The sequence below is a fragment of the Procambarus clarkii genome, chromosome 9, assembly GCF_040958095.1.
Source record: "Procambarus clarkii isolate CNS0578487 chromosome 9, FALCON_Pclarkii_2.0, whole genome shotgun sequence".
Classification (NCBI taxonomy): Eukaryota; Metazoa; Arthropoda; class Malacostraca; order Decapoda; family Cambaridae; genus Procambarus; species Procambarus clarkii.
Window position 1 is genome coordinate 6,543,012 of NC_091158.1, and position 12,068 is coordinate 6,555,079.

Here is a 12,068-nt window from a genome sequence, read left to right on the forward strand (position 1 = left end):
ATCAACATCCCCTCAGGAGTCAGTTGTGAATCTCCCCTCTCCCTCCCTACCACCGTCCTCGTCCCCTCCCTCGCCTTACCCCTGATGCAACACTCAACTCGGGTCCCCTCACACTTAAGCAAGTATGTCCTCTACTTCTTGTGAACAAGGTAATTGAAGAAAATGTTCTCAGTAACCATCCTATATACGAGTTTCGAGACGTTCTCCAAATAATTTGTACATTTATGTAATATGTATGACAAGTACAAATTTTGTCTTTCCCCTCTAATTACACGAGTACAAAAATAACACGTATTTTATAGCTGAAACTGAGTGCAAAAACTCTCCCTAAATTCAAGTGTCAATCCTCAACTGTTTCAGATGTTCCCCTCTACCTCAGGTGCTCCCCGATACCTCACTGCCTCAGGTGCTCCCCTCTACCTCGCTGCCTCAGGTGCTCCCCTCTACCTCGCTGCCTCAGGTGCTCCCCTCTACCTTGCTGCCTCAGGTGCTCCCCTCTACCTCACTGCCTCAAGTGCTCCCCTCTACCTCACTGCCTCAGGTGCTCCCCTCTACCTCACTGCCTCAGGTGCTCCCCTCTACCTCACTGCCTCAGGTGCTCCCCTCTACCTCACTGCCTCAGGTGCTCCCCTCTACCTCACTGCCTCAGGTGCTCCCCTCTACCTCACTGCCTCTGGTGCTCCCCTCTACCTCACTGCCCCAGGTGCTCCCCTCTACCTCACTGCCTCAGGTGCTCCCCTCTACCTCACTGCCTCTGGTGCTCCCCTCTACCTCACTGCCTCAGGTGCTCCCCTCTACCTCACTGCCTCCGGTGCTCCCCTCTACCTCACTGCCTCAGGTGCTCCCCTCTACCTCACTGCCTCAGGTGCTCCCCTCTACCTCACTGCCTCAGGTGCTCCCCTCTACCTCACTGCTCCCCTCTACCTCACTGCCTCAGGTGCTCCCCTCTACCTCGCTGCCTCTGGTGCTCCCTTCTACCTCACTGCCTCAGGTGCTCCCCTCTACCTCACTGCCTCAGGTGCTCCCCTCTACCTCACTGCTCCCCTCTACCTCACTGCCTCAGGTGCTCCCCTCTACCTCATTGCCTCTGGTGCTCCCCTCTACCTCACTGCTCCCCTCTACCTCACTGCCTCAGGTGCTCCCCTCTACCTCACTGCCTCAGGTGCTCCCCTCTACCTCACTGCCTCAGGTGCTCCCCTCTACCTCACTGCCTCTGGTGCTCCCCTCTACCTCACTGCCTCTGGTGCTCCCCTCTACCTCACTGCCTCTGGTGCTCCCCTCTACCTCACTGCCTCAGGTGCTCCCCTCTACCTCACTGCCTCTGGTGCTCCCCTCTACCTCACTGCCTCAGGTGCTCCCCTCTACCTCACTGCCTCTGGTGCTCCCCTCTACCTCACTGCCTCAGGTGCTCCCCTCTACCTCACTGCCTCAGGTGCTCCCCTCTACCTCACTGCCTCAGGTGCTCCCCTCTACCTCACTGCCTCTGGTGCTCCCCTCTACCTCACTGCCTCAGGTGCTCCCCTCTACCTCACTGCCTCTGGTGCTCCCCTCTACCTCACTGCCTCTGGTGCTCCCCTCTACCTCACTGCCTCTGGTGCTCCCCTCTACCTCACTGCCTCAGGTGCTCCCCTCTACCTCACTGCCTCAGGTGCTCCCCTCTACCTCACTGCCTCTGGTGCTCCCCTCTACCTCACTGCCTCAGGTGCTCCCCTCTACCTCACTGCCTCAGGTGCTCCCCTCTACCTCACTGCCTCAGGTGCTCCCCTCTACCTCACTGCCTCTGGTGCTCCCCTCTACCTCACTGCCTCAGGTGCTCCTCTCTACCTCACTGCCTCTGGTGCTCCCCTCTACCTCACTGCCTCTGGTGCTCCCCTCTACCTCACTGCCTCTGGTGCTCCCCTCTACCTCACTGCCTCTGGTGCTCCCCTCTACCTCACCTCAGGTGCTACCCTCTACCTCACTGCCTCAGGTGCTCCCCTCTACCTCACTGCCTCAGGTGCTCCCCTCTACCTCACTGCCTCAGGTGCTCCCCTCTACCTCACTACCTCAGGTGCTCCCCTCTACCTCACTACCTCAGGTGCTCCCCTCTACCTCACTGCCTCAGGTGCTCCCCTCTACCTCACTGCCTCAGGTGCTCCCCTCTACCTCACTGCCTCAGGTGCTCCCCTCTACCTCACTGCCTCAGGTGCTCCCCTCTACCTCACTGCCTCAGGTGCTCCCCTCTACCTCACTGCCTCAGGTGCTCCCCTCTACCTCACTGCCTCAGGTGCTCCCCTCTACCTCACTACCTCAGGTGCTCCCCTCTACCTCACTACCTCAGGTGCTCCCCTCTACCTCACTGCCTCAGGTGCTCCCCTCTGCAGCAACACCCGCTATAAAGGTCAAGAACGATCTGACAAGCGTCAAATACGACGTTTTGCTTAACCGAAAATGTGTGAACCCAAACAACCCGCCCAATATAATCGATAGTCCGAGGAAGCGTCAATATCACGGTATTTAAGCTCCACCGCCGGCGGGATGGGTATCGGGGGCATAATAAATATATGAAATGAAAAAATTATATTTAGCTGAAGTACCGAACTTTTAACGCGTAACATTGTCGTGGATTACTTGTGAGGACAGGTTGGGTTAACACCCCTGCCGCTGGAGGTTACTCAACCCACACACCCACACACACACACACACTATTTAACACAAGGGGCACACGCACTAGGAAACACAGGTGAAAACTGAGTGCCTAAATGAGCCATACAGACATTACAAATAATTTTTTCAGTGTCAGAGTAGAAGACAAATGGAATACAATAGGAACTGATGTAATGGAGGCTGACTTCATACACAGTTTCAAGTGTAAATATGATAGAGCCTAGTAGGCACAGGAATCTGTACACCAGTTGAGTGACAATTGAAAGGCGAGACCAAAGAGCCAGAGCTCAACCCCCGCAAGCACAACTAGGTGACTATACACAGCATCACCCGGCCACATGAATGCATAGACAGTAATACGCGGTTTTCATGGCACAGCCGCGGTGTTCTTAGCAACTTGCAAGATCAACAGGCAGCAGGTCGGGGGAGAGGTGTGAGGGAGGAGAAGGGAGAGGGGAAAGGGAGGCAAGAGACAGAAGGGTGAGAGGGGGAACAGCGGTTAAAAGCCACCAACCTGACTCCGATGATTGACCTATTTGACGGGACACTGACGGTGGTGTTGATCCCGTTGCACAATCCCCTCTTCAGTTGCAAGCAGTGTTGTCAACACCGCTCAGCGTTGCGTATCTTTACTAGTGCTGACCTCGTGGAAGGTCAAGGGGTTGCTGACTGAGGTGCATGTTACAGTGCTGCTGGGCCATCACCACCAAGCTTTAATTTCTCACGGCAATGCCGAGAAAATCCTCTCTAAATAAACTTGAACGTTTAATAAAGTGTCTTGTTGTTCGAAGTGGTTGGCGATGGTGAGGGGTAAAGAGGGGAAGAGGTGATTGACTTAATGGTTGCAACAATATGATCGTTGCAAGGGGAAACTGAGGGAGCCTTTTTTGGCTGTGGTAAACGAGCCTTGATGGGGGATGTTGCAACGCAGAATAATTTTTTTTTGCGGTTTTTTCCCACATCTCTATTTAGCGCTTGAGAGGGGCGGCTTTGAGGGAGGATGTGTCTTATCATAATCATGTTTGTTATCAACTGTTCGCAATATCTATATTTTTTTGTGTGTGTTGGGCATTTTATTAATCACTAAAAGACTTGGACACGATTATTTTTACATATATAAACACACTCACAGGTAGATAAATTTAAACAGCAATGAAAGGTAAAGTTCAAGTAAGCCATTGACGCATCATTAAGAACTTCTCCGTCTGACTCCATAATTTGATTTATAAGTAGATACGACAGAACCGAAGGCGTTAAGGACCAACTACACCAGTAGTGAAGGCTAACAGCCACGATTAGGCGAATATATGTATACAGAAGTGTAACGCACGCGCAAGTACGCACACCGCGCACGCACGCACGCACGCACGCACGCACGCACGCACGCACGCACACACACACACACACACACACACACACACACACACACACACACACACACAAAATCGGGGACCGGTGGCTGAGCGGATAGCACGCGTGATCTTGTGGTCCCGGGTTCGATCCCGGGCGCCGGCGAGAAACAATGGGCAGAGTTTCTTTCACCCTATGCCCCTGTTACCTAGCTGTAAGTAAGTTCCTGGGAGTTAGTCAGCTGTCACGGGTTACTTCCTGGGGTGTGTGTGGTGTGGAAAAAAAATAGTAACAGTTGAGAGGCGGGCCGAAAGAGCAGAGCTCAACCCCCGCAAGCACCACTAGGTGAACACAACTAGGTGAATACAAAGTTGACACACAAATGTGTACACATACACTGATATTTCCTGCAGTCTATATAAGACTGCAGGTCTTATATAGACTGCAGGTCATTACAGGATGATCTGGACAACCTGAAGGAATGGTTCAGGTGCAAAATAATGATGCTGGGAACTGGGAACACAAGGAAGAAATAAACTCCTCCTAGAACAGGGAAGAAATGAATTGAATTATCAGGGGAAAGCGTCAAGCCATTACGACTATAGAGCACTTTTAAGGGATCAGGATAAGGATTTGGGATGGGACGGGGGGAAGGGAGAAGAGAAGAAACGTGGATTGATATCACACCGAACCTGTCTCATGAAGCTCACATCACAGCCAGTCCTCTAGAGCGTTCACAATGTCACTAAACTGATGTAATAAATTGCCTGAACCTAAACTGAGGACATACGAATGGAAAACGAGGCATCATGTCAATTTTGGGTGCCGCTCTGGTTTTTTTTTTTGTACATCAGTTTTTGGCTTTAGGGGATTTATACGTCAAAATACAATGTACTATTCAACAGGACGGGTTGCACATCAACAGGGCGTCATCAGCTATGTATGCAATATTGATTAACAATCATGCCTTTATACCAAATCTCGAAAATACAGAATCTTCCAGAGTGGAAAAGCCAATGTACAGTATTTATCTGTTTAACACAAAACAAAACTTGGAAAGTTCATAGGTATCCCACCAGCCAAGTGCCAGAGTTGGCAGATATGAGTTACGAAGAAAGCTAAATGAATTAAATTTATTGTTTCAGTCGGTGATAGTAGTTAATTAGGTGAATGTACTAATGAATGAAGTGGTGGAGGCAAAGACACAACACAAAAGACTAGACTCTGTTCACCAGTCAACTGAAGGTTGAGAGTGGGAGCCAATTATGTGAAGACAAACCCTCACAAGCACACCGGCGTGTATTATAATGTGAGAGATCTTCACAACTTGTTTGTATTATTCATTAGTCTTATATTCAGTAAACACCATGTTATTTCTTAGACTTCATTGTGTTCTATATTAACATCCATCACTACTTTCATCATGCGGTTTAACTTGTTGGTGAACACTGGTGTTATGTTCCGTCCCTCTGTACCCTTTGTCTTGGTGCTCGTTCATCATCCCGTCTGTAACGATGCTCGCTCCCCTCGCTCCGTCTCTCCCCTCTCCCTCTGTGTAGGTAGGCCTAGTGAAAGACACCGCCTCGGGAAATTGAAATAATTATCAGCATCAAGCCTTTGTCACGCGCCCAGCTCGTGCAAAGCTGAGGGAAATGGGAGAGACGGGATAGATGAGAGGAGGGGACAGATGGGAGAGGGAGGGAGGGAGAGGGAGGCAGTGAGTTAAGGCTGGAAGTACAAGCGACCGTAATGTCATTATCGCCTTCGTTTTATACATCTCAATTCACATGGTCGACTTACCTGCGTGTGAGCACACAGGTCACAGGTGACACAAGGTCATCCTCCAGACCTCCCGAGTACTGTAGAGCGGTGTTGTGGAAGTGTGCCTCCAGGTGCACTCCCCTCCCGTCTTCTCTCTCTCCCTCCCTTCTCCTTTGCACCCCTGTCTAGGCCTATGCTAGATGAAAGGCCTATGGGGGTAAGATAATTATCGGAATCATTTGAGCGGCATGAGGCAGGGGGTCGCTTTTCAAAGTGCAGGGTTATATACAAAAAAACAAAAACCCTACGGCTCTTTTATAATTGATAAGGTTCAATAGTGCTCAAAGGATTTTATTTTTTATTTTTCTGGGAGCGGGTTTATGAGGCGGGGCCGTGCGAGACGCCACCGCTGTGAGGTGTGCTGGTTCATTATCACAGGCAGTAATGAGCAGTCTTACCTGCAGTCTAAAGGCTCCGGCCATTTTCATACCTGAGGTAATGGCATCAGAGGCTCTCTGCCACCCTTGGAGGTCACCAAGCTACCCTCCCACCCGTGGAGGTCACCAAGCTGCCCTCCCACCCGTGAAGGTCACCAAGCCGCCCTCCCACCCGTCGAGGTCACCAAGCTGCCCTCCCACCCGTGAAGGTCACCAAGCCGCCCTCCCACCCGTCGAGGTCACCAAGCTGCCCTCCCACCCGTCGAGGTCACCAAGCTGCCCTCCCACCCGTGGAGGTCGCCAAGCCGCCCTCCCACCAGTGGAGGTCACCAAGCCGCCCTCCCACCCGTCGAGGTCACCAAGCCGCCCTCCCACCCGTCGAGGTCACCAAGCCGCCCTCCCACCCGTGGAGGTCGCCAAGCTGCCCTCCCACCCGTGGAGGTCACCAAGCCGCCCTCCCACCCGTCGAGGTCACCAAGCCGCCCTCCCACCCGTCGAGGTCACCAAGCCGCCCTCCCACCCGTCGAGGTCACCAAGCCGCCCTCCCACCCGTCGAGGTCGCCAAGCTGCCCTCCCACCCGTCGAGGTCGCCAAGCCGCCCTCCCACCCGTGGAGGTCGCCAAGCCGCCCTCCCACCCGTCGAGGTCACCAAGCCGCCCTCCCACCCGTCGAGGTCACCAAGCCGCCCTCCCACCCGTCGAGGTCGCCAAGCCGCCCTCCCACCCGTGGAGGTCGCCAAGCTGCCCTCCCACCCGTGGAGGTCGCCAAGCCGCCCTCCCACCCGTGGAGGTCGCCAAGCCGCCCTCCCACCCGTCGAGGTCACCAAGCCGCCCTCCCACCCGTCGAGGTCACCAAGCCGCCCTCCCACCCGTGGAGGTCACCAAGCCGCCCTCCCACCCGTCGAGGTCACCAAGCCGCCCTCCCACCCGTCGAGGTCACCAAGCCACCCTCCCACCCGTCGAGGTCACCAAGCCGCCCTCCCACCCGTCGAGGTCACCAAGCTGCCCTCCCACCCGTCGAGGTCACCAAGCTGCCCTCCCACCCGTCGAGGTCACCAAGCTGCCCTCCCACCCGTCGAGGTCACCAAGCTGCCCTCCCACCCGTCGAGGTCATATGAGCTATAGAGATCACCAATCCATTACATCATATTTAGAGTTGTGTAGGTCCTGTTGGGCCACATGGATCTGTTCCCTCCTGTTTGATTCTTTTGAGCTCAAAATGTGTACCTAAACCCAGAGGTTAGTTGAATTGTGTGTTCATATAGCACCAATGTCCTCGTTGTCACTTCACAATATGAAGTATTATTATTCAATCAACATTACCAAGTTTTCAGACGTTCGGCGTTTTTCCTTATAATTTGATCAATACAACCATTAAATATTATGCTATTTAGAGTTTAGACATACGATTCCGATCGATAATTTTTTTCCAATCCAATTCATCTAAATATAACAGAGACTGTCTGACCAAGGCTGGAGGCCAGATGCTAGGGGCCAGATGCCTCACCCATCTTTTGCTAGAAGAGGGGGAAGGGGTATTAGTGGGGGTGCGGGACAGATATAACCTAAGCCGACCCTCATCAACCTAAGTAAGAAATATTAACATTTATTGATCCCTTTGGGCAATCTTCATAGAATCAGGTGAGAAATTTTTGGCGTGTTTCCCCTAGAGTTTATCAGTGCATCGTAATAAATTTTCTGAGGAAGACGAGGGGAGGCTAAGCTTCCCACCTCAACAACAACAACAAGCGTCCCTCCCCCTTGGTATAAATGGGATGGGGGATAGAGTAGACATGGTGGGGGGAGGGAGGTTATCTTACAGAAGAGAGGTTGGATGGGTAGGTTACAAGCTGCCTGACCTCATTACTCCATCTTTTGATACAAGATCACAATGTGGTCAGAAGCATGAATATTAATATAGTTAAATACACAGCACGAAGTACAACAAATAATTAGATTTAAACCACTCTGCACGTTGTCTGCTGAGAGACCAACCCGACCCTGCAATCAATTCAAATCATTTCAACTATGAAGAAATTTGAGGAGATTGCATCTTTAAAACTTATAGGATTACGATAATGAAAATTTACACACTACTGACATCGTTAAAGATATTACATTTCTAACGGTTTACATTATAAAATATAATTGACTAGTGATGCTGTTCATAGAGTATCTTTGCAACGGAGAGTAGTGGTGCCCCGCATGGCATCAGGGTGTACCTGTCTGTGTGTAGAGCTCGGTGCAGCTACACTGGGTTTACCGCGTCTCGTGCACACCTCCACAACTCTAACAATTACTATAATCTGCCACCAGTGGACTAAATGTACATAAACCCTGAGTTTAAATCAAACTCATACACCAAGTTCTCCTGATACAACAATTTTGTATTTCGTCAATATCGACTTCACTCCCAGGTACTTATTTACTGCTAGGTGATCAAACATCAGGTGAAAGAAACTCTTCCCATTTGTTTCCATCTCGGCTATGAATTTAATCCGGGTTCGTGGACAGCGGTGCGTGGGTCCATGAAAGATTAAAAAATTATTGTACGCAAGCACATCTAGGTATGCCACTCATCTAGATGTGCTTGCAAGGTCGAGGTAGGTTACTAGACCATTTATTTCTTAGATTAATGAAATGTTCTTAGATTAATACAATGACTCATTTCTCTCGCTTTTATATTATTTACATTTAACATTTTCAATCTATTTAGCTTCAACGACTGCTAAATCTACCCTATTATACTTACTGACAGTTCGAACATTGAAAAAGTTCTTTCTGATATCCCTGTGACTCATGCGTGCCTCTAGTTTCCATCTATAATCCTTCGTTCTGCTGTTCCTGGCGCTGAACTATGCTCCTTTGTCCGCTTTGTCAATTTCCCTTTGGATTTTATTATTATTATATCCCCATTCTCTCTTCACCATTGTTTAAAGTCCAGTTCTCTCAGTCTTTCCTCATAGCTCAATTCCTTTAACTCAAGAAAGAGCTCCGTTACGTATCTTTGGACGTTATCTGTTTTTTCCTAGTCTTTTTTCAATGCCGGTTCAACGCCGGGGATGCATATTCAAGACTGCCTCACCTTTGCTGTGTATAGGGCCCGGAAAAGGCCATTTGGCCAAGTTTCTGAAGGATACACTAACGTTGGCCAGTATGCCACATGCTGCTGCTGTTGGTCTCTTAATGTGGACTTCTGGCATCAGATTTATGTCAACCTCCAGTTCTTTCATTTTGTGTGTGCATGCGTGCGTGTGTGTGTGTGTGTGTGTACTCGCCTAGTTGTGTTTGCTGGGGTTGAGCTCTGGCTCTTTGGTCCCGCCTCTCAACCGTCAATCAACAGGTGTACAGGTTCCTGAGCCTATTGGGCTCTATCATATCTACACTTGAAACTGTGTATGGAGTCAGCCTCCACCACATCACTTCCTAGTGCATTCCATTTGTCAACGACTCTGACACTAAAAAAGTTCTTTCTAATATCTCTGTGGCTCATTTGGGCACTCAGTTTCCACCTGCGTCCCCCTGTGCGTGTGCCCCTTGTGTTAAATAGCCTGTCTTTATCTACCCTATCAATTCCCTTCAGAATCTTGAATGTGGTGATCATGTCCCCCCCCTAACTCTTCTGTCTTCCAGCGAAGTGAGGTTTAATTCCCGTAGGCTCTCCTCGTAGCTCATATCTCTCAGCTCGGGTACTAGTCTGGTGGCAAACCTTTGAACCTTTTCCAGTTTATTCTTATCCTTGACTAGATATGGACTCCATGCTGGGGCTGCATACTCCAGGATGACTAGAAAGGGAGGTAAACTTAAACAAACTGTGTGTGTGTGTGTGTGTGTGTGTGTGTGTGTGTGTGTGTGTGTGTGTGTGTGTGTGTGTGCGTGTGTGTGCGTGTGCGTGTGTGTGCGTGTGTGTGCGCGTGTGTGTGCGCGTGTGTGTGCGCGTGTGCGTGCGTGTGCGTGCGTGTGTGTGCGTGTGTGCGTGTGCGCGCGTGCGCGCGCGTGCGTGTGTGCGTGCGTGCGTGCGCGCGTGTGCGTGAGCGCGTGCGTTGTGCGCGCCCTGTGTGTGTTTTTGTTTGCGTTTGAGTCCATCCGTGCGAAGAATTCTTTTTTTTTTTCATGAAGTAGCGAATTCCACCCGCCTAAATTCTGGCCCTTCGTCTAAGACGAACTACAAAAGGGATTCCAATAAGGTGCAAAATGACCATTTTATTGGCTCCTTTCTCTCTTTCCTTCACATACCAGTGGAAGGAGAGCAGGGATGGAGCAACGGGAGAAGTAGATGGAAGGGAGGAGGAGAAGGGAATGATAGATTAAAGTAAGAGTTGGAATAAAGAGGATAACAGCTTTACTGGAAGAATGGAAGAAGAGAAAATATAAAAGATATATCTTGAGGTTATCTTGAGATGATTTCGGGGCTTTAGTGTCCCCGCGGCCCGGTCCTCAACCAGGCCTCCACCCCCAGGAAGCAGCCCGTGACAGCTGACTAACACCCAGGTACCTATTTTACTGCTAGGTAACAGGGGCATAGGGTGAAAGAAACTCTGCCCATTGTTTCTCGCCGGCGCCCGGGATCGAACCTGGGACCACAGGATCACAAGTCCAGTGTGCTGTCCGCTCGGCCGACCGGCTCCCACCAAGATACAAGATATTACAAGATATTACAATAGATAGTAAGATTTAAGACTGGAAGGGTATGAAAAGAGGGGGAGTGAGGGTAAATAGGTGCTGGGGGAAAGTGGAATGGGGGGGGGGGGTTCATGGGGTAATAGGGGGAAAGAGGTGCCCGAGGAAACTGGGACTGGGGAAGATTTCTGAGCTTGCTGGGGGGGGGGGGGAAGGGGGATGGATAGGGGATGTGTGAGTGAAAGTGGGAAAGGGTAAATGGGAGGAGGGGGGGGAGGGAAGGGATGGGAACTATCAGGGAAAAGCGCCAAGCCAGTACACCTATATAGCTATACAGTAAAAGTTGAAGGTTGGGGTAAGTGTGAGGTGAGGGGGGGGGGACGTAGTGTGTTGGTGGGGGGGACGTAGAGTGTTGGTGGGGGGGGACGTAGAGTGTTGGTGGGGGGGGGACGTAGGGTGTTGGTGGTGGGGGACGTAGGGTGATGGTGGTGGGGGACGTAGGGTGATGGTGGTGGGGGACGTAGGGTGTTGGTGGTGGGGGACGTAGGGTGTTGGTGGTGGGGGACGTAGGGTGTTGGTGGTGGGGGACGTAGGGTGTTGGTGGTGGGGGACGTAGGGTGTTGGTGGTGGGGGACGTAGGGTGTTGGTGGTGGGGGACGTAGGGTGTTGGTGGTGGGGGACGTAGGGTGTTGGTGGTGGGGGACGTAGGGTGTTGGTGGTGGGGGACGTAGGGTGTTGGTGGTGGGGGACGTAGGGTGTTGGTGGTGGGGGACGTAGGGTGTTGGTGGGGGGGGACGTAGGGTGTTGGTGGGGGGGGGCGTAGGGTGTTGGTGGGGGGGGACGTAGGGTGTTGGTGGGGGGGACGTAGGGTGTTGCTGGGGGGGGACGTAGGGTGTTGGTGGGGGGGACGTAGGGTGTTGGTGGGGGGGGGACGTAGGATGGTGGTGGGGGGGGGCGTAGGGTGGTGGAGGGGGGGGCGTAGGGTGGTGGTGGTGGGGGGGGACGCAGGGTGTTGGTGGGGGGACGTAGGATGGTGGTGGGGGACGTAGGATAGTGGTGGGGGGACGTAGGGTGGTGGTGGGGGGGACGTAGGGTGGTGGTGGGGGGGGACGTAGGGTGGTGGTGGGGGGGAGGTGAGTGGTGGTGGGGAGAGTATAACAATGCTAGAAGCTAGCTTGACCGTCGATCACGTGAGGGTGGGGGCCGGGGGATCCCTAGTGGACAATGTTAGGGTCTTTCATTATGAAGGACATGG

At 51.9% G+C, this 12,068-nt stretch overlaps 2 protein-coding genes across 2 annotated transcripts; both read left to right on the forward strand.

Annotated features, from left to right (window-relative positions):
* Nucleotides 1-360: 360 nt before the first annotated feature.
* Nucleotides 361-2,424, forward strand: LOC123766051 (uncharacterized). Its single transcript, XM_045754896.2, has one exon. The coding sequence runs from the start codon at nucleotides 361-363 to the stop codon at nucleotides 2,422-2,424; it is 2,064 nt and encodes a 687-aa protein (XP_045610852.2).
* A 3,777-nt stretch (nucleotides 2,425-6,201) lies between these two features.
* On the forward strand, nucleotides 6,202-7,311 carry LOC123766050 (uncharacterized). The gene has a single exon (XM_045754894.2). It carries the CDS (start codon nucleotides 6,202-6,204, stop codon nucleotides 7,309-7,311), a length of 1,110 nt encoding a protein of 369 aa, XP_045610850.2.
* The last annotated feature ends 4,757 nt before the right edge of the window (nucleotides 7,312-12,068 follow it).

What these genes read in the sequence shown, in the direction of transcription:
- LOC123766051 (XM_045754896.2), top strand. Translation starts at nt 361, where the DNA reads ATGTTCCCCTCTACCTCAGGTGCTCCCCGATACCTCACTGCCTCAGGT.
- LOC123766050 (XM_045754894.2), top strand. Translation starts at nt 6,202, where the DNA reads ATGAGCAGTCTTACCTGCAGTCTAAAGGCTCCGGCCATTTTCATACCT.